Source organism: Chenopodium album, chromosome 11 (genome assembly GCF_948465745.1).
Source record: "Chenopodium album chromosome 11, dcCheAlbu1.1, whole genome shotgun sequence".
NCBI classification, from domain to species: domain Eukaryota; kingdom Viridiplantae; phylum Streptophyta; class Magnoliopsida; order Caryophyllales; family Amaranthaceae; genus Chenopodium; species Chenopodium album.
In genome coordinates, this window is record NC_137844.1 from 56,738,181 (window position 1) to 56,761,175 (window position 22,995).

The 22,995-nt window shown below is 33.4% G+C and overlaps 2 protein-coding genes and 2 long non-coding RNA genes across 4 annotated transcripts; 2 read left to right on the forward strand and 2 right to left on the reverse strand.

The window, feature by feature from the left end:
* Positions 1-1,661: 1,661 nt before the first annotated feature.
* On the forward strand, positions 1,662-2,399 carry LOC145566951 (putative mitochondrial protein AtMg00310). The gene has a single exon (XM_081626205.1). It carries the CDS (start codon positions 1,662-1,664, stop codon positions 2,397-2,399), a length of 738 nt encoding a protein of 245 aa, XP_081482331.1.
* A 1,224-nt stretch (positions 2,400-3,623) lies between these two features.
* Positions 3,624-9,064, reverse strand: LOC145569356 (uncharacterized). Its single transcript, XR_014096101.1, has 5 exons — positions 8,929-9,064; positions 8,484-8,566; positions 4,567-4,692; positions 4,011-4,072; positions 3,624-3,802 (listed from the first exon to the last, which is right to left on the reverse strand). It is a non-coding gene; the product is annotated as an uncharacterized LOC145569356 (long non-coding RNA).
* A 3,290-nt stretch (positions 9,065-12,354) lies between these two features.
* LOC145566952 (putative mitochondrial protein AtMg00310) lies at positions 12,355-13,092 on the forward strand. Its single transcript, XM_081626206.1, has one exon. The coding sequence runs from the start codon at positions 12,355-12,357 to the stop codon at positions 13,090-13,092; it is 738 nt and encodes a 245-aa protein (XP_081482332.1).
* Positions 13,093-14,315: 1,223 nt separating this feature from the next.
* LOC145569357 (uncharacterized) lies at positions 14,316-19,751 on the reverse strand. The gene is made up of 5 exons (XR_014096102.1): positions 19,616-19,751; positions 19,171-19,253; positions 15,260-15,385; positions 14,704-14,765; positions 14,316-14,495 (listed from the first exon to the last, which is right to left on the reverse strand). It is a non-coding gene; the product is annotated as an uncharacterized LOC145569357 (long non-coding RNA).
* Between the last annotated feature and the right edge of the window lie 3,244 nt (positions 19,752-22,995).

The window sequence follows — 22,995 nt, forward strand, 5'->3', positions numbered from 1 at the left end:
ACTAATCAAGCATTAGTAATTGTCAAATGTAGACATCCCTTAACGACTTTAAAGTCTCTAAAACAAGGACCCATGAAAATATAAACATTACATACACATACATTATTGAAATTTCTGAGAAAAAAATTATGCTTATGTGTTTCTAGAACAAGAAGTACTGGTGTAGAGGTATTTTGGAATAAATTCTCTACATAGGAGTCCTGCTTTAGGTATAAGCAACTGAGGACTATCCAGCCTCCAGACGTGTCAAATCAAGGCCTTTCAAAGTAGCCGCATCCAGCCTCCCATCCAGTAATTTATTAAAGGAGCTGAATTTTATTTTACACCCGAGTATATCTAACAATATGTATAAACATAAAGAAAATTTGTCAAAAAAAACCTTTTAAATGCACCATTTTGTGAAATAAAAACCTTTTAAAAGCTTTTTGGCAAAAGAAAACCCAAGCTTTAACATTTTAGTGAAAGAAAACCCGATTGTGAAATTTTTTTGTTCAAGACAACCCAATGCCTCTAATCCACTTAATTAAGCTCTAATTTTTTCCTAATTATCCTAAAACTTCCACTTAGCCATTAAATTAAATTATAAACAAAAATATAAACATAAACCACCACCCCAGCACCAACAACCACCCTCTCCCTTTCCCCCTCCCATGCCAGCAGCCCCCTCCCCCCAACCGAGAGCGCCGCCTTGAACTCCCAACTCCCGGCGACCCACCTTGACCACCAGCCAACCCTCATAACCTTCCCACTTACCCCCGCTGCAACCCTCGACCCTCTTTAATGGTGTTTCCGAGGGTTCTTCTTCCTTTTCCTTTTCTGTCCTTAACTCACTTTCTCTCTCCCACTTTCTGGCCGTCGCCACCGTGTCGCGTGCCGACCTCTCCAAGGATCCTTCGCCACTCGATGTTGATGCTCTCATCGTTGTTTCAGTTGATCCTCTAACTGAAGAAGAAATCACCGGAGTTAGGGTTTAGGGAAGGGGAGGGAAACAACGGGGGTAAGGGGGAAAGGGAGAGGGGTAGACCAGCGGTTTAGGGCGGCGGCTCAGTTAGGGGGAGGAGGGCTGCTGCTAGGGGAGGGGGGAAAGGGAGATGGTGGCTGCTGGTGGTTGGGTTGGTGGTTTATGTTTTTATTTTTGTTTATAATTTAATTTACATATTAAATGGCTAAGTGAGAGTTATAGGGTGATTAGGAAAAAATTAGAGCTTAATTAAGTGGATTAGAGGTACAGGTTGTCTTCAACAAAAAAAAATTAACTTCAGGTTTTCTTCTACATTAAAGCTTTTAAAAGCTTTTTTTTTTTTTTTTTTTTTTGCAAAATGGTGCATTTAAAAGGTTTTTTTTGACAAATTATCCTAAACATAAATATAAAAGTGCAACATTCTAACATATACTGTACTTATTATATACTTTGTATTGTAATTTGTAACGAATCTAATCAAGGGTATGTTATACTAATGGATAATACTAGCTTTGGTATAGGAATTAAATTAGCTCAATCTGCTCCAATTATTCCTTGCCTTCTCTTCGCTGATGATAGTTTGCTATTTTGTAAAGCTAATTTGGCATCCTGTACCCATATTCGAAATATTTTTGGGGAATTTTCTGCCATCTTGGGTCAATTGATAAATTTTCACAAATTTTCTATTGTCTTCTCAAAAATGGTCTCTTCTTCTAAAAAGAGGAATTTAGCTAGTTATTTTAATATGACTCCTAAGTCTTTCTTAGGCAGATATTTGGGAGTTTTATTTACCTCTCAATCTTTTTCAATGCATAAATTTCAACATATGGTAATCAAAGCTGAACACAAAATGAATAGTTGGTCTTCAAACACAGTGTCTAAAGCTGGTAAGACCGTCCTTATCCAGAGTAATTTAGAGACGCTACCTTCTTTTGCTATGTCCACAGCTCGGTTACCGAAAACTATTACTAATTCTCTTGATCAAATTAATAGAAGGTTTTTCTGGAAACAATCGCCAAACAAATCAGCTATACCTATGATCTCATGGGATAAAATATGTCAACCTAAAGATTACGGTGGCTTAGGCCTCCGTAAAACAAAAGCGGTTAACTCCGCCTTTTTAGCTAAACTAGGTTGGAAAATAATCTCTAACCCAAATAATCTTTGGGTTCGTTCTATCACTGCTAAATATCTAGCTCACAAATCCTTTTTTGAATACAGTCCTCAACCAAAGGACTCTTGGATTTGGAAAAATATTCTTCAAATTCGCCTCCTCCTACTTCGTGGCCTTCGATGGAAAATTGGTAATGGTACTAGTGTTCTATTCTGGTTTGATAATTGGTGCTCTTCTGAAAATTTAATTACTATACTTAATTTAGATATTTCGAATATCCAAAACCTAGATCTTACTATTGATCATTTCATTTTTGGACAATAATGGTACTATGTCTCTTTATGTGCCGTCTAATATCGTCCATGTTATTAAAGGAATCCCACTTCCCTCTTCGATTTTTCAAGATGAGCCTTGATGGGGTTTCTCTAACACCGGTGATTTTACTGTCAAATCAGCATAATGTAGGGTACATACACTGACAATTAGAAATAAATTTCAACCAGGCATGCAATGGCATCATGAGCAAAAAGCAGAAGCAGTTAGTTGAAACACTCAACTTCTAATTACCTTCCTCAATATAACACGGATGGCTTGCAGCCCTGCAGGTATTATATAATTCCCTTAATATCCATCTTCATGATGTACATATGAACGTCGCAGCTCAAAACATTGTATGGAATTATCACAGTGCTTAGAAAAAATTCAAGCAAGAGAAAATTCATGACATAGCAAGCCAGACAGCAGATTTTCAAGAGTAATTTTATTGTAGGAAGAGGTATCAGTCTCAGCACATCAAAGTATCAAACAGATGCAGTATAAGTTTACATTATGTAATTTGAAGTATTAATTGGGAGCATATATATAGTGCATTTCTCACAAATGAATTAGTGCCTCCATTTATTCAAATGTCCATTATCCATGTATGGTTCCAGAAAGCCTATGAACTGATTACAAACAAGGTATTCAGAGTCAAAACAAAGTATCATCACAAAGATGAGACGAGTATAAAATTCCTATACATTGACACAGAAATATAAGTGCAATCATTAAGAATTCAAAGCTGATTAGAGATCGATGAACAAAAAAATGTGTTTTGTGATGAAATGTCAAAATTAAATTAGGACTTTTGCAGCAAAAATCAGATTGCCATTCTTTCAATGAAGGTTTACAGAGAAAGGGATATAATATTGGTATAATGACAACTTTTATGGCTTTGCATTGCCAAATCAGTGTACTCCACACAGTCCACAGGTAGGTTGTGGAATGTGGCAATTGCCACAGTCGGGTTGTGGTGTAGACTTTTCTCATGCGACCAAGCAGGAAAATGTAAAGTCAATAGAGGCAGAATACTGAATTTTGTCTGGCAATTTTAAAGTCGGTGTCACCTTTAATAGTCTAACATACATCCTTCAAGAATTTCCAAGAAGTTTTAGTCGAATGAGGTTTATGTGATGACAAGTGGATTGACTTAATTGTGGAATGCATAAGCCATAATTTGGCTCATCCCACAATCCAGCTCCATATTCTTAATAATTGTATACAAGCAAATGAATGAAACTATGAAAGTATTAACTTGGTACCGTCTGCAGACCACCGGGCACCATAACCTTGAGAATTTCGTATTTCAAAAACAGCACCATGTGGTTGGACAATATGCACATTCAACCATTGAGAATGACCTATGATACGTGTTATGACCTCATTGGCAAGCTGGTTCTTATTGAAATCTTACAGTAAAAGAAGAATTCATAATTATGGACTGCTTGTTTGAGGCAGGTTCAGAAAGTGAACATTTTTCAGGTTCACAAAAGTATACAGGTTAGACATAAGGATGAACCGGAAGATCCAACATTCAAACCATAATTCTGAACCAAACTTCTATATAAGATTTATGTAATCAAAATGTAGACAAAGTCACATGCAAATTGTACTCACCATTTCCTTCCACTTTGCCCCAATAATTACTGCTGCATCTATTGACATGCTTAGTCAATGCCCTAGCACCTTCAGTCAAGGTGCAACCTTTAATCTCGAGTCAACCAAGAAATCGATTAATATGCAGCAATGATCAAAATATACAGGCAGATTTAAGATTTACATATTTATAGTCGATGGACACATCAAACCACAAAAACGCATACAGATATCATAGTGTGATCAAAATTCAAGAGGTCCTTTAATCCTTTTGTTAACATATTCAAAGTTTCTGGCTTATCAGACAGTAACTGTTGGATACCCAAACTATTTCGACCATATAACCTGTCAGATACTTCGATGTATCAGATATAGTCTTTCTCTTAAGAGGGAGAAATAATGCTATTGAAGAAATAAAAATCCTTTTCATATATGTATAAAACCTATATAAAGCATCAAGGACCTTTAGCTCTGCTCTTATGATTAACATCATTATCACTACAAGTTGAAACCTAAATAATACAGTACATGTATAATGGATGAACATAGGAGGAAAACCATAATTAACTATCCATACATTTGATTTATGCGGCAATGCAAAAGATGAGAGGAGAGTTGATCTTGGAGGTGGAAGTGCATCTGAAATTGTCCCAACAGTTTGCTTAAGTCCTAAACGGCACTGGATACCCTTATGACCAAGGCCCTGTGATCAAGGGGAAAAAAACAGATAAGGGGAGTGGAACAAATCTTCATAAAAAAAATCCGGACATAGTAATACGTCACTAAGTCACTGTGCTACAAGACCTACAACATAGTACTATTTACACCATTTAAAAAAAAAATAAAAAAAAAGGTACTAACGTGAGAAGACAGAAATAAAACAACAGGTATTTTCATATCCCAACCAATATTTTCGTGCTAAGGTACCAAATTGTTTTTTATTCAACAGAATACATCAATTTATTAGCTCAGTGTATATGTAATCCCCCGTATTTTTAAATATATTAGTAATGAAATTATGTTTTATTCATAATTTTTATTTGTATTTTTTTTCGGATTTAATTTCAAAAGTTTCAAATTATTTTTGGGTTTGATGAACGATTTTATTACAAAGAACTTTTTATGAACCTTTCTTCACTAATTTATATCCAGCAAACAAACCAAACCCACTTTCTTTTCTTAATTGGCCCATTAATTTTATGAGGCCCAATCTTAAAACTAACCCTACACCACTCTCTCTCCTATAAATACCCCATACATCCCCAAAATTTCCCACACAAAAAGGTTAGTCTTATTTTCATCCTCCTTTGTTTCATTATTTTGCTTAATGTTATTTTAATTGTTTTGGGTTTTGATTTTAGTATAAAGATTATATTTTTAGTATTAAATTATATTTTAATGGTATAAAGATTATAAATTTCAGATTATATTTATGTTATAAATTTCATATTTTATGAATTATAAACCTAGGGTTTCAATTTATTGAAAATCATGATTTTAGGGTTTTTATGAACAATTGATTTAGGGCTTTTATAGTAATGATGTTTTGAAATTTTGGTGATTATATTACTAATTAGTTTCCAGATTATTTTGAACACGTAAATTCGTGTTTTAATGTTTAGATTTCGGTTCGTTAATATTAATCCCGTTTTAATCCCGATCAGGTTCTGAACTCATCCGATTTTGACAAAAAAGTAGTGTTTTCCATGTGGAAACGATGTTTTAAGAAAGACTCACTACCTTTGGTAGTGAGCACCACCCTCTCGTGGCCAAATTCTGCCTCTAAATATGATTTTCGGGCAGTTTTTCATTTTTAACGAAGTTTTTTATTTTTAAAATTTTATCCTTGAGTTTGATTAATAAAATTAATTATTTTTAAAGTTAATTAAGCATATAAATATATGTTTTATTTATTTTAATAAGTTTTTCATCATATTATATTGTTGGAAATTACTTGGGATAGTAATATTAATTGTTGGTTGTTTTCTAGGAAGTGATTATTCCCTAGGAGAATTTTAAGTGATTAAAAGTGGCTCAAAAGGATTGTTTGTATGAGGTACGTACATGTCTACTTCGTTATAAGTAGTATCATGTTTAGGTACCAAAAGGAAAGAACTTAGTTTCATGATTAGGGAACACTTGGATGGAAATTGTTTGGTTACGCATTGATTTAATTCATGTGCTTATGCTTATGAAACATGTTTTGGTGAATTGATTATGTTTGTATGGAATTATGGATGCAAACATGTTGAATTATATTGGATTAATTATTTGTATGGAATGTTGATACAAACATATTTTATTGGATTGGTTTGTTAACCACATTTGGATTATTAAAGGATTGGAATTTAATGGTTTAAATGGAATGAATTTATTAATTATTACCTTATATTATTATTGTATAATTGGATATTCATATGCTTGAGTGTATGTATATATGATTGACGTATATAATTTTATGATATGATCTGATTTAACTGTCTTGCTACTATTGTTATATTGAATGATTGTGTTATATTTCTGGGTTTTTTTTTAATGTTATTGCTATAGGGAGTATTGTTCTTGAGGTTTTAGGATTATTAATGCAGAGTATTATTTTTGGGTTGAGATATGATTATATTTGGGTTATTAGTATGTGTTTTAAGAGTTGAGGCATTATGAATCGAATTGTTATGTTATTTGGGAACATGTGCCAATATTGAGATATTATAAATTAATTTGTGAATGGTTATTTGATCAATGTGTGAGATCAAAAGGTTGAGAATTATTTATTTTGTTATGGGTTTGAGGCTCGGCGTTATAGACCTTAGTCCTTGGCATGTTGGTAATGAGATAATGATCATGAGTTAAGAATGAGGTACAATCTTTATTATTTATTTTTCTATGGTCCCCTACAGTGGGAATTGACCCGTATGTGGTCTGGTTCAAGGTGTTTTCTAGTTATTGGGAGTATTCAAGTTTTTATACTTGTTGGTTTTATTCGAATTACCCATGTCCAAGGCTAGGTATAGAACAATGAGCATGGCACACTTACGGGATAGAGAGTTGAGTAAAGGTTTGTATTATTATTCGAGGTTGAGTTGATAAAGGTTATTTTCAGAGTACAATGTGTTATGTAGTTTTGAACTACATTATTTAATTGAGCTAGTAATGTTGATTATCCTAGACTAACTTTGTGAGAATGGAGTCGCGCCCATTCTTGCATCGCGCTAAACTTTTATTTCAAATGGTCATTTGGGACCTGGATTGGACAACCTGGTCTATTGCTTACTCCAAACTAAATTAAATTAATTAAATTGAATATGATGAGTCAAGTGTTTGGAATTGGTTAGTAAGTATGTTGAGTCAATTGAATTGTCTAAGTGTGGAGACTTGATTAATGAATTCGTGTTGTATGTTTATTTACTTTAATTAATTGAGCATGCTAGGTTTGGTACGTTGTAGCTTGTATGTACTCAGCTTTGCTGATTGCGTGCTTTTGTGTGTGTTTTCTTTTGGTCATGGCCTTCGCCTTTCAATGACCCTGTGATGATCCAATTATTACACTTGTATTATTGGGGAGCAGTATTGCACAGGTTAGCTTGATGATGTGCAGTTCGGGATTTGACAATCGCATTGTCAAGGGATGGTGTGATTGAGTGTATTCGTTCTTTGAAATTATTTAAGCTTTGCAATTTCATTTATGTTTTGGATTTTTAATATTGGTTTGGTTTTAAATAAGGGCCTTATATGGTTCCAATTTGTAAGCTTTGACTTATTCGTTTTCTAAATTGTGTTATTTTAAATACTTAAGTTTGATTTTTCCGCTGCGATACTTTGATAAAGCCTTAACGTTTTAACACGTGGCGGTAACATGTCAATGGTTCTCCACTATTTTATTTAAAGTAAGTGGTTTGAAAAAGGGAGAATTATTGGGGTGTTACAGTATAGTTTAGAATTTAAGGAAATTCTTAAAAAGTGAAAACGAAGAATCCAGTTCTCGATTCATCAAATAAATCACTCTAAAAATTAGGCAATACCCATGTCAATTATGCCTGAAAAACATAAATTCTAAATGATACTTATAATATAATATTAGACTCCAACTGTATGCAACTAATCTTAGTCACAAACTACGCGCAACAACCTGAGGCATAGCTTGATCTGATTACTAATTTAATAATTTTACTCTATAATACTAAAGCTAACTTTGCTATCTAAAACACATCACTTCCTTTTTAGAAGACTTTTAATTAAATCACACTAATGAATGATAAAGATTACGCTTAGACACCAATTTTCTACTTATAATATGATACAGAATATATTGCCTTCCAGAAGCTTATGCCTAACCTACTCGGAGAACCCGCAGCCATGAACATTGTATCTTGCTCATCACACCTCAAAAATCTTTAATTTAGACAGATCTCCGCAAAATCGAACATCTAAACCCTACAAACCAAAAAAAAAAAAAAAAAACAAAAACAAAAAAAAAATTAAAGAAAACACACAAACCTGAGCAGCTTTGTAAGCATTCAAAGTATCTTCAGCAGCAGTTTTCTCCTCTTTTTTCCTTTCTAAGGGCGAAATCACCACTCCTTCATCAAGAATAGTTCGATTTTTCAATCGAAATTCAGAAAATTAATTAAGAAGAATTACCTTCGATTTATCAATCGAAATTCAGATTATTAATTAAGAAGAATCACCCAAAAAACATTTCAATCGAAATTCAGATTATGAATTACGAAGAATTACCAAAAAAAAAAATAGCACAAAAAAGGATTCAACCCCATTAAAAATGAAACGATTTCGCTCAAATACACCCAAAAAGATTCAACCCAAAAAATTCGAAAACATATCGAAATCAATAGGAACAGACATGCAAAAAAACCACGACATTCGAACAAGTAAAGCCCAAAAATTTGAAACTATAAATCGAGAAAGAGAAACGAGATCGAACCTGATGAGTATGACGATCCGAAAAGTGTCTTCCACAACCTCAAACTCGAAGAATTCGAAGCACCATCATCGGTGGTCTTGAGTTGCTGAAGTTTTCTCTCTCTAGCTAGGTTTCTCTCTCCTTGTTCCTTCTGAGATGAAAACAGAGAGGGAAGTCGGTGAGAAGCAAGGGCAATTACAGCTGTGATACATAATGCAATTGGCTAAGAAAGGGCAATTTCGGTAGTTCCTTAAAATTAAGGGCAGCTATGTAATAACACCAAAAAATACTATTCATAAGGAATAGTAGCAACTTTTGCATTTTTATAATGGTTATGGATAAAGACCCATTAACATTTTATTTTTTTCTCTCCCCTACCAACCCCAATTATACTACCTTTTTTAATTATTTTTTTCTCCTATTTACAATTATATATATCCCCACTAAAACTATACTTTATATTATAAAATTCTTCTCTTGGTCCTCACCCTATAATTCTCATAAAACTTTATGTCTACGGTAGTATTGCAATTATTACGAAACGGAGGAAGTATGTAAATAAGTAAAGAAAAAAAACTAGTTTACGAAAAATTATTAATTTATGAAAATCTCTAGTATATTTATGAGAAAGAGAGCTTAGGTTTAACTCATTTAGACATCAAGTCGAGATTTATTATGTTTTCGTGATTCGAATTTGACCAAGTCAAGCCCTACAGAATGCACTAGTAGGTTTGACTCGTTAGCATTTACATGTAGAAAATCAACTACAGCTTTCGTTTCACATTATGGTTTACGCACATAGCACTGTAGCTATCAAAGTAAATCAAATTATGAGATTAGCAAAGCAATACGGAGTAATTAATTACGGAGTGATAGTGAGGGATAGCTCAAGTGGTTATAGCTACCCTCTCGATTTTTGGAGTACAAAATAAAAGTAGGAAAAATTTCATAGCAGTAGAATCTAAGTTCGTTGCACTAAAACTTAAAAATGTTTGTTATGGGAAGAGATCCTGCCAACTCTTAGCATCTTGTTTTATTTTTTAGCCAGCTAACAGTATAACTTAATAGATGCAGCAAAGATATTTGGTCGCGTTAGTGGCTACTATATAAATAATGAAATCATGCACTTGGAATTTATAATGCAATGATATGATGCTAGGTTTAGCGTAATCTTTAGCTTTGCCTCATTAATATATAATGTGCTATGGGATCAATCGTTCCAACACAGATAGAGATACAAACAAGCAACTAAAATGATATTATTCCCCCGGGATCCACCACTAGAGTGATCATTACGCATAATTAAATAAAAGTAGTTGTTTCGTTTCTTTTTTACTTGTCTCATTTAGCTTTAATTTAAACAATTGAATTGAATAAACTACTATAAAAAGTTACTTTGTATTATTTTGAAGTTACAGACAAGCCGAACAAAACCTAAATGAGTATTATTTATTTACATATTATTAATAATTATAATTATAATGTAATGTGCAAACTCTTAGTCAAAGTTTCTATATCTTCAAATTAAAATAAATAGAGAAAGTATATCTCATATCGTTTTTTAATCAATTATTAACATTTTCAAAAGAATAATACCTACTTCAAATAAGTACTTGTATATAGTGTGTGATGAAAATGACAATGTCATATTTTCTTTTCATTTTTCTTAGTGCAAGTCGTTGTCTTGAAACATACAAGAGGTATTAAATTAAAGTTTTAAACTATTATGCATTTATATGATTGTCGTCAACAGGTCTTCAACTTATGACTTTTTGGGCATGGAAATTACTAATCAAGCATTAGTAATTGTCAAATGTAGACATCCCTTAACGACTTTAAAGTCTCTAAAACAAGGACCCATGAAAATATAAACATTACATACACATACATTATTGAAATTTCTGAGAAAAAAATTATGCTTATGTGTTTCTAGAACAAGAAGTACTGGTGTAGAGGTATTTTGGAATAAATTCTCTACATAGGAGTCCTGCTTTAGGTATAAGCAACTGAGGACTATCCAGCCTCCAGACGTGTCAAATCAAGGCCTTTCAAAGTAGCCGCATCCAGCCTCCCATCCAGTAATTTATTAAAGGAGCTGAATTTTATTTTACACCCGAGTATATCTAACAATATGTATAAACATAAAGAAAATTTGTCAAAAAAAACCTTTTAAATGCACCATTTTGTGAAATAAAAACCTTTTAAAAGCTTTTTGGCAAAAGAAAACCCAAGCTTTAACATTTTAGTGAAAGAAAACCCGATTGTGAAATTTTTTTGTTCAAGACAACCCAATGCCTCTAATCCACTTAATTAAGCTCTAATTTTTTCCTAATTATCCTAAAACTTCCACTTAGCCATTAAATTAAATTATAAACAAAAATATAAACATAAACCACCACCCCAGCACCAACAACCACCCTCTCCCTTTCCCCCTCCCATGCCAGCAGCCCCCTCCCCCCAACCGAGAGCGCCGCCTTGAACTCCCAACTCCCGGCGACCCACCTTGACCACCAGCCAACCCTCATAACCTTCCCACTTACCCCCGCTGCAACCCTCGACCCTCTTTAATGGTGTTTCCGAGGGTTCTTCTTCCTTTTCCTTTTCTGTCCTTAACTCACTTTCTCTCTCCCACTTTCTGGCCGTCGCCACCGTGTCGCGTGCCGACCTCTCCAAGGATCCTTCGCCACTCGATGTTGATGCTCTCATCGTTGTTTCAGTTGATCCTCTAACTGAAGAAGAAATCACCGGAGTTAGGGTTTAGGGAAGGGGAGGGAAACAACGGGGGTAAGGGGGAAAGGGAGAGGGGTAGACCAGCGGTTTAGGGCGGCGGCTCAGTTAGGGGGAGGAGGGCTGCTGCTAGGGGAGGGGGGAAAGGGAGATGGTGGCTGCTGGTGGTTGGGTTGGTGGTTTATGTTTTTATTTTTGTTTATAATTTAATTTACATATTAAATGGCTAAGTGAGAGTTATAGGGTGATTAGGAAAAAATTAGAGCTTAATTAAGTGGATTAGAGGTACAGGTTGTCTTCAACAAAAAAAAATTAACTTCAGGTTTTCTTCTACATTAAAGCTTTTAAAAGCTTTTTTTTTTTTTTTTTTTTTGCAAAATGGTGCATTTAAAAGGTTTTTTTTGACAAATTATCCTAAACATAAATATAAAAGTGCAACATTCTAACATATACTGTACTTATTATATACTTTGTATTGTAATTTGTAACGAATCTAATCAAGGGTATGTTATACTAATGGATAATACTAGCTTTGGTATAGGAATTAAATTAGCTCAATCTGCTCCAATTATTCCTTGCCTTCTCTTCGCTGATGATAGTTTGCTATTTTGTAAAGCTAATTTGGCATCCTGTACCCATATTCGAAATATTTTTGGGGAATTTTCTGCCATCTTGGGTCAATTGATAAATTTTCACAAATTTTCTATTGTCTTCTCAAAAATGGTCTCTTCTTCTAAAAAGAGGAATTTAGCTAGTTATTTTAATATGACTCCTAAGTCTTTCTTAGGCAGATATTTGGGAGTTTTATTTACCTCTCAATCTTTTTCAATGCATAAATTTCAACATATGGTAATCAAAGCTGAACACAAAATGAATAGTTGGTCTTCAAACACAGTGTCTAAAGCTGGTAAGACCGTCCTTATCCAGAGTAATTTAGAGACGCTACCTTCTTTTGCTATGTCCACAGCTCGGTTACCGAAAACTATTACTAATTCTCTTGATCAAATTAATAGAAGGTTTTTCTGGAAACAATCGCCAAACAAATCAGCTATACCTATGATCTCATGGGATAAAATATGTCAACCTAAAGATTACGGTGGCTTAGGCCTCCGTAAAACAAAAGCGGTTAACTCCGCCTTTTTAGCTAAACTAGGTTGGAAAATAATCTCTAACCCAAATAATCTTTGGGTTCGTTCTATCACTGCTAAATATCTAGCTCACAAATCCTTTTTTGAATACAGTCCTCAACCAAAGGACTCTTGGATTTGGAAAAATATTCTTCAAATTCGCCTCCTCCTACTTCGTGGCCTTCGATGGAAAATTGGTAATGGTACTAGTGTTCTATTCTGGTTTGATAATTGGTGCTCTTCTGAAAATTTAATTACTATACTTAATTTAGATATTTCGAATATCCAAAACCTAGATCTTACTATTGATCATTTCATTTTTGGACAATAATGGTACTATGTCTCTTTATGTGCCGTCTAATATCGTCCATGTTATTAAAGGAATCCCACTTCCCTCTTCGATTTTTCAAGATGAGCCTTGATGGGGTTTCTCTAACACCGGTGATTTTACTGTCAAATCAGCATAATGTAGGGTACATACACTGACAATTAGAAATAAATTTCAACCAGGCATGCAATGGCATCATGAGCAAAAAGCAGAAGCAGTTAGTTGAAACACTCAACTTCTAATTACCTTCCTCAATATAACACGGATGGCTTGCAGCCCTGCAGGTATTATATAATTCCCTTAATATCCATCTTCATGATGTACATATGAACGTCGCAGCTCAAAACATTGTATGGAATTATCACAGTGCTTAGAAAAAATTCAAGCAAGAGAAAATTCATGACATAGCAAGCCAGACAGCAGATTTTCAAGAGTAATTTTATTGTAGGAAGAGGTATCAGTCTCAGCACATCAAAGTATCAAACAGATGCAGTATAAGTTTACATTATGTAATTTGAAGTATTAATTGGGAGCATATATATAGCGCATTTCTCACAAATGAATTAGTGCCTCCATTTATTCAAATGTCCATTATCCATGTATGGTTCCAGAAAGCCTATGAACTGATTACAAACAAGGTATTCAGAGTCAAAACAAAGTATCATCACAAAGATGAGACGAGTATAAAATTCCTATACATTGACACAGAAATATAAGTGCAATCATTAAGAATTCAAAGCTGATTAGAGATCGATGAACAAAAAAATGTGTTTTGTGATGAAATGTCAAAATTAAATTAGGACTTTTGCAGCAAAAATCAGATTGCCATTCTTTCAATGAAGGTTTACAGAGAAAGGGATATAATATTGGTATAATGACAACTTTTATGGCTTTGCATTGCCAAATCAGTGTACTCCACACAGTCCACAGGTAGGTTGTGGAATGTGGCAATTGCCACAGTCGGGTTGTGGTGTAGACTTTTCTCATGCGACCAAGCAGGAAAATGTAAAGTCAATAGAGGCAGAATACTGAATTTTGTCTGGCAATTTTAAAGTCGGTGTCACCTTTAATAGTCTAACATACATCCTTCAAGAATTTCCAAGAAGTTTTAGTCGAATGAGGTTTATGTGATGACAAGTGGATTGACTTAATTGTGGAATGCATAAGCCATAATTTGGCTCATCCCACAATCCAGCTCCATATTCTTAATAATTGTATACAAGCAAATGAATGAAACTATGAAAGTATTAACTTGGTACCGTCTGCAGACCACCGGGCACCATAACCTTGAGAATTTCGTATTTCAAAAACAGCACCATGTGGTTGGACAATATGCACATTCAACCATTGAGAATGACCTATGATACGTGTTATGACCTCATTGGCAAGCTGGTTCTTATTGAAATCTTACAGTAAAAGAAGAATTCATAATTATGGACTGCTTGTTTGAGGCAGGTTCAGAAAGTGAACATTTTTCAGGTTCACAAAAGTATACAGGTTAGACATAAGGATGAACCGGAAGATCCAACATTCAAACCATAATTCTGAACCAAACTTCTATATAAGATTTATGTAATCAAAATGTAGACAAAGTCACATGCAAATTGTACTCACCATTTCCTTCCACTTTGCCCCAATAATTACTGCTGCATCTATTGACATGCTTAGTCAATGCCCTAGCACCTTCAGTCAAGGTGCAACCTTTAATCTCGAGTCAACCAAGAAATCGATTAATATGCAGCAATGATCAAAATATACAGGCAGATTTAAGATTTACATATTTATAGTCGATGGACACATCAAACCACAAAAACGCATACAGATATCATAGTGTGATCAAAATTCAAGAGGTCCTTTAATCCTTTTGTTAACATATTCAAAGTTTCTGGCTTATCAGACAGTAACTGTTGGATACCCAAACTATTTCGACCATATAACCTGTCAGATACTTCGATGTATCAGATATAGTCTTTCTCTTAAGAGGGAGAAATAATGCTATTGAAGAAATAAAAATCCTTTTCATATATGTATAAAACCTATATAAAGCATCAAGGACCTTTAGCTCTGCTCTTATGATTAACATCATTATCACTACAAGTTGAAACCTAAATAATACAGTACATGTATAATGGATGAACATAGGAGGAAAACCATAATTAACTATCCATACATTTGATTTATGCGGCAATGCAAAAGATGAGAGGAGAGTTGATCTTGGAGGTGGAAGTGCATCTTAAATTGTCCCAACAGTTTGCTTAAGTCCTAAACGGCACTGGATACCCTTATGACCAAGGCCCTGTGATCAAGGGGAAAAAAACAGATAAGGGGAGTGGAACAAATCTTCATAAAAAAAATCCGGACATAGTAATACGTCACTAAGTCACTGTGCTACAAGACCTACAACATAGTACTATTTACACCATTTAAAAAAAAAATAAAAAAAAAGGTACTAACGTGAGAAGACAGAAATAAAACAACAGGTATTTTCATATCCCAACCAATATTTTCGTGCTAAGGTACCAAATTGTTTTTTATTCAACAGAATACATCAATTTATTAGCTCAGTGTATATGTAATCCCCCGTATTTTTAAATATATTAGTAATGAAATTATGTTTTATTCATAATTTTTATTTGTATTTTTTTTCGGATTTAATTTCAAAAGTTTCAAATTATTTTTGGGTTTGATGAACGATTTTATTACAAAGAACTTTTTATGAACCTTTCTTCACTAATTTATATCCAGCAAACAAACCAAACCCACTTTCTTTTCTTAATTGGCCCATTAATTTTATGAGGCCCAATCTTAAAACTAACCCTACACCACTCTCTCTCCTATAAATACCCCATACATCCCCAAAATTTCCCACACAAAAAGGTTAGTCTTATTTTCATCCTCCTTTGTTTCATTATTTTGCTTAATGTTATTTTAATTGTTTTGGGTTTTGATTTTAGTATAAAGATTATATTTTTAGTATTAAATTATATTTTAATGGTATAAAGATTATAAATTTCAGATTATATTTATGTTATAAATTTCATATTTTATGAATTATAAACCTAGGGTTTCAATTTATTGAAAATCATGATTTTAGGGTTTTTATGAACAATTGATTTAGGGCTTTTATAGTAATGATGTTTTGAAATTTTGGTGATTATATTACTAATTAGTTTCCAGATTATTTTGAACACGTAAATTCGTGTTTTAATGTTTAGATTTCGGTTCGTTAATATTAATCCCGTTTTAATCCCGATCAGGTTCTGAACTCATCCGATTTTGACAAAAAAGTAGTGTTTTCCATGTGGAAACGATGTTTTAAGAAAGACTCACTACCTTTGGTAGTGAGCACCACCCTCTCGTGGCCAAATTCTGCCTCTAAATATGATTTTCGGGCAGTTTTTCATTTTTAACGAAGTTTTTTATTTTTAAAATTTTATCCTTGAGTTTGATTAATAAAATTAATTATTTTTAAAGTTAATTAAGCATATAAATATATGTTTTATTTATTTTAATAAGTTTTTCATCATATTATATTGTTGGAAATTACTTGGGATAGTAATATTAATTGTTGGTTGTTTTCTAGGAAGTGATTATTCCCTAGGAGAATTTTAAGTGATTAAAAGTGGCTCAAAAGGATTGTTTGTATGAGGTACGTACATGTCTACTTCGTTATAAGTAGTATCATGTTTAGGTACCAAAAGGAAAGAACTTAGTTTCATGATTAGGGAACACTTGGATGGAAATTGTTTGGTTACGCATTGATTTAATTCATGTGCTTATGCTTATGAAACATGTTTTGGTGAATTGATTATGTTTGTATGGAATTATGGATGCAAACATGTTGAATTATATTGGATTAATTATTTGTATGGAATGTTGATACAAACATATTTTATTGGATTGGTTTGTTAACCACATTTGGATTATTAAAGGATTGGAATTTAATGGTTTAAATGGAATGAATTTATTAATTATTACCTTATATTATTATTGTATAATTGGATATTCATATGCTTGAGTGTATGTATATATGATTGACGTATATAATTTTATGATATGATCTGATTTAACTGTCTTGCTACTATTGTTATATTGAATGATTGTGTTATATTTCTGGGTTTTTTTTTAATGTTATTGCTATAGGGAGTATTGTTCTTGAGGTTTTAGGATTATTAATGCAGAGTATTATTTTTGGGTTGAGATATGATTATATTTGGGTTATTAGTATGTGTTTTAAGAGTTGAGGCATTATGAATCGAATTGTTATGTTATTTGGGAACATGTGCCAATATTGAGATATTATAAATTAATTTGTGAATGGTTATTTGATCAATGTGTGAGATCAAAAGGTTGAGAATTATTTATTTTGTTATGGGTTTGAGGCTCGGCGTTATAGACCTTAGTCCTTGGCATGTTGGTAATGAGATAATGATCATGAGTTAAGAATGAGGTACAATCTTTATTATTTATTTTTCTATGGTCCCCTACAGTGGGAATTGACCCGTATGTGGTCTGGTTCAAGGTGTTTTCTAGTTATTGGGAGTATTCAAGTTTTTATACTTGTTGGTTTTATTCGAATTACCCATGTCCAAGGCTAGGTATAGAACAATGAGCATGGCACACTTACGGGATAGAGAGTTGAGTAAAGGTTTGTATTATTATTCGAGGTTGAGTTGATAAAGGTTATTTTCAGAGTACAATGTGTTATGTAGTTTTGAACTACATTATTTAATTGAGCTAGTAATGTTGATTATCCTAGACTAACTTTGTGAGAATGGAGTCGCGCCCATTCTTGCATCGCGCTAAACTTTTATTTCAAATGGTCATTTGGGACCTGGATTGGACAACCTGGTCTATTGCTTACTCCAAACTAAATTAAATTAATTAAATTGAATATGATGAGTCAAGTGTTTGGAATTGGTTAGTAAGTATGTTGAGTCAATTGAATTGTCTAAGTGTGGAGACTTGATTAATGAATTCGTGTTGTATGTTTATTTACTTTAATTAATTGAGCATGCTAGGTTTGGTACGTTGTAGCTTGTATGTACTCAGCTTTGCTGATTGCGTGCTTTTGTGTGTGTTTTCTTTTGGTCATGGCCTTCGCCTTTCAATGACCCTGTGATGATCCAATTATTACACTTGTATTATTGGGGAGCAGTATTGCACAGGTTAGCTTGATGATGTGCAGTTCGGGATTTGACAATCGCATTGTCAAGGGATGGTGTGATTGAGTGTATTCGTTCTTTGAAATTATTTAAGCTTTGCAATTTCATTTATGTTTTGGATTTTTAATATTGGTTTGGTTTTAAATAAGGGCCTTATATGGTTCCAATTTGTAAGCTTTGACTTATTCGTTTTCTAAATTGTGTTATTTTAAATACTTAAGTTTGATTTTTCCGCTGCGATACTTTGATAAAGCCTTAACGTTTTAACACGTGGCGGTAACATGTCAATGGTTCTCCACTATTTTATTTAAAGTAAGTGGTTTGAAAAAGGGAGAATTATTGGGGTGTTACAGTATAGTTTAGAATTTAAGGAAATTCTTAAAAAGTGAAAACGAAGAATCCAGTTCTCGATTCATCAAATAAATCACTCTAAAAATTAGGCAATACCCATGTCAATTATGCCTGAAAAACATAAATTCTAAATGATACTTATAATATAATATTAGACTCCAACTGTATGCAACTAATCTTAGTCACAAACTACGCGCAACAACCTGAGGCATAGTTGATTACTAATTTAATAATTTTACTCTATAATACTAAAGCTAACTTTGCTATCTAAAACACATCACTTCCTTTTTAGAAGACTTTTAATTAAATCACACTAATGAATGATAAAGATTACGCTTAGACACCAATTTTCTACTTATAATATGATACAGAATATATTGCCTTCCAGAAGCTTATGCCTAACCTACTCGGAGAACCCGCAGCCATGAACATTGTATCTTGCTCATCACACCTCAAAAATCTTTAATTTAGACAGATCTCCGCAAAATCGAACATCTAAACCCTACAAACCAAAAAAAAAAAAAAAAACAAAAACAAAAAAAAAAATTAAAGAAAACACACAAACCTGAGCAGCTTTGTAAGCATTCAAAGTATCTTCAGCAGCAGTTTTCTCCTCTTTTTTCCTTTCTAAGGGCGAAATCACCACTCCTTCATCAAGAATAGTTCGATTTTTCAATCGAAATTCAGAAAATTAATTAAGAAGAATTACCTTCGATTTATCAATCGAAATTCAGATTATTAATTAAGAAGAATCACCCAAAAAACATTTCAATCGAAATTCAGATTATGAATTACGAAGAATTACCAAAAAAAAAAATAGCACAAAAAAGGATTCAACCCCATTAAAAATGAAACGATTTCGCTCAAATACACCCAAAAAGATTCAACCCAAAAAATTCGAAAACATATCGAAATCAATAGGAACAGACATGCAAAAAAACCACGACATTCGAACAAGTAAAGCCCAAAAATTTGAAACTATAAATCGAGAAAGAGAAACGAGATCGAACCTGATGAGTATGACGATCCGAAAAGTGTCTTCCACAACCTCAAACTCGAAGAATTCGAAGCACCATCATCGGTGGTCTTGAGTTGCTGAAGTTTTCTCTCTCTAGCTAGGTTTCTCTCTCCTTGTTCCTTCTGAGATGAAAACAGAGAGGGAAGTCGGTGAGAAGCAAGGGCAATTACAGCTGTGATACATAATGCAATTGGCTAAGAAAGGGCAATTTCGGTAGTTCCTTAAAATTAAGGGCAGCTATGTAATAACACCAAAAAATACTATTCATAAGGAATAGTAGCAACTTTTGCATTTTTATAATGGTTATGGATAAAGACCCATTAACATTTTATTTTTTTCTCTCCCCTACCAACCCCAATTATACTACCTTTTTTAATTATTTTTTTCTCCTATTTACAATTATATATATCCCCACTAAAACTATACTTTATATTATAAAATTCTTCTCTTGGTCCTCACCCTATAATTCTCATAAAACTTTATGTCTACGGTAGTATTGCAATTATTACGAAACGGAGGAAGTATGTAAATAAGTAAAGAAAAAAAACTAGTTTACGAAAAATTATTAATTTATGAAAATCTCTAGTATATTTATGAGAAAGAGAGCTTAGGTTTAACTCATTTAGACATCAAGTCGAGATTTATTATGTTTTCGTGATTCGAATTTGACCAAGTCAAGCCCTACAGAATGCACTAGTAGGTTTGACTCGTTAGCATTTACATGTAGAAAATCAACTACAGCTTTCGTTTCACATTATGGTTTACGCACATAGCACTGTAGCTATCAAAGTAAATCAAATTATGAGATTAGCAAAGCAATACGGAGTAATTAATTACGGAGTGATAGTGAGGGATAGCTCAAGTGGTTATAGCTACCCTCTCGATTTTTGGAGTACAAAATAAAAGTAGGAAAAATTTCATAGCAGTAGAATCTAAGTTCGTTGCACTAAAACTTAAAAATGTTTGTTATGGGAAGAGATCCTGCCAACTCTTAGCATCTTGTTTTATTTTTTAGCCAGCTAACAGTATAACTTAATAGATGCAGCAAAGATATTTGGTCGCGTTAGTGGCTACTATATAAATAATGAAATCATGCACTTGGAATTTATAATGCAATGATATGATGCTAGGTTTAGCGTAATCTTTAGCTTTGCCTCATTAATATATAATGTGCTATGGGATCAATCGTTCCAACACAGATAGAGATACAAACAAGCAACTAAAATGATATTATTCCCCCGGGATCCACCACTAGAGTGATCATTACGCATAATTAAATAAAAGTAGTTGTTTCGTTTCTTTTTTACTTGTCTCATTTAGCTTTAATTTAAACAATTGAATTGAATAAACTACTATAAAAAGTTACTTTGTATTATTTTGAAGTTACAGACAAGCCGAACAAAACCTAAATGAGTATTATTTATTTACATATTATTAATAATTATAATTATAATGTAATGTGCAAACTCTTAGTCAAAGTTTCTATATCTTCAAATTAAAATAAATAGAGAAAGTATATCTCATATCGTTTTTTAATCAATTATTAACATTTTCAAAAGAATAATACCTACTTCAAATAAGTACTTGTATATAGTGTGTGATGAAAATGACAATGTCATATTTTCTTTTCATTTTTCTTAGTGCAAGTCGTTGTCTTGAAACATACAAGAGGTATTAAATTAAAGTTTTAAACTATTATGCATTTATATGATTGTCGTCAACAGGTCTTCAACTTATGACTTTTTGGGCATGGAAATTACTAATCAAGCATTAGTAATTGTCAAATGTAGACATCCCTTAACGACTTTAAAGTCTCTAAAACAAGGACCCATGAAAATATAAACATTACATACACATACATTATTGAAATTTCTGAGAAAAAAATTATGCTTATGTGTTTCTAGAACAAGAAGTACTGGTGTAGAGGTATTTTGGAATAAATTCTCTACATAGGAGTCCTGCTTTAGGTATAAGCAACTGAGGACTATCCAGCCTCCAGACGTGTCAAATCAAGGCCTTTCAAAGTAGCCGCATCCAGCCTCCCATCCAGTAATTTATTAAAGGAGCTGAATTTTATTTTACACCCGAGTATATCTAACAATATGTATAAACATAAAGAAAATTTGTCAAAAAAAACCTTTTAAATGCACCATTTTGTGAAATAAAAACCTTTTAAAAGCTTTTTGGCAAAAGAAAACCCAAGCTTTAACATTTTAGTGAAAGAAAACCCGATTGTGAAATTTTTTTGTTCAAGACAACCCAATGCCTCTAATCCACTTAATTAAGCTCTAATTTTTTCCTAATTATCCTAAAACTTCCACTTAGCCATTAAATTAAATTATAAACAAAAATATAAACATAAACCACCACCCCAGCACCAACAACCACCCTCTCCCTTTCCCCCTCCCATGCCAGCAGCCCCCTCCCCCCAACCGAGAGCGCCGCCTTGAACTCCCAACTCCCGGCGACCCACCTTGACCACCAGCCAACCCTCATAACCTTCCCACTTACCCCCGCTGCAACCCTCGACCCTCTTTAATGGTGTTTCCGAGGGTTCTTCTTCCTTTTCCTTTTCTGTCCTTAACTCACTTTCTCTCTCCCACTTTCTGGCCGTCGCCACCGTGTCGCGTGCCGACCTCTCCAAGGATCCTTCGCCACTCGATGTTGATGCTCTCATCGTTGTTTCAGTTGATCCTCTAACTGAAGAAGAAATCACCGGAGTTAGGGTTTAGGGAAGGGGAGGGAAACAACGGGGGTAAGGGGGAAAGGGAGAGGGGTAGACCAGCGGTTTAGGGCGGCGGCTCAGTTAGGGGGAGGAGGGCTGCTGCTAGGGGAGGGGGGAAAGGGAGATGGTGGCTGCTGGTGGTTGGGTTGGTGGTTTATGTTTTTATTTTTGTTTATAATTTAATTTACATATTAAATGGCTAAGTGAGAGTTATAGGGTGATTAGGAAAAAATTAGAGCTTAATTAAGTGGATTAGAGGTACAGGTTGTCTTCAACAAAAAAAAATTAACTTCAGGTTTTCTTCTACATTAAAGCTTTTAAAAGCTTTTTTTTTTTTTTTTTTTTTGCAAAATGGTGCATTTAAAAGGTTTTTTTTGACAAATTATCCTAAACATAAATATAAAAGTGCAACATTCTAACATATACTGTACTTATTATATACTTTGTATTGTAATTTGTAACGAATCTAATCAAGGGTATGTTATACTAATGGATAATACTAGCTTTGGTATAGGAATTAAATTAGCTCAATCTGCTCCAATTATTCCTTGCCTTCTCTTCGCTGATGATAGTTTGCTATTTTGTAAAGCTAATTTGGCATCCTGTACCCATATTCGAAATATTTTTGGGGAATTTTCTGCCATCTT

Excerpts from the sequence above, each read along its gene's own strand:
- LOC145566951 (XM_081626205.1), top strand. The coding sequence starts at position 1,662 with ATGGTCTCTTCTTCTAAAAAGAGGAATTTAGCTAGTTATTTTAATATG.
- LOC145566952 (XM_081626206.1), top strand. The coding sequence starts at position 12,355 with ATGGTCTCTTCTTCTAAAAAGAGGAATTTAGCTAGTTATTTTAATATG.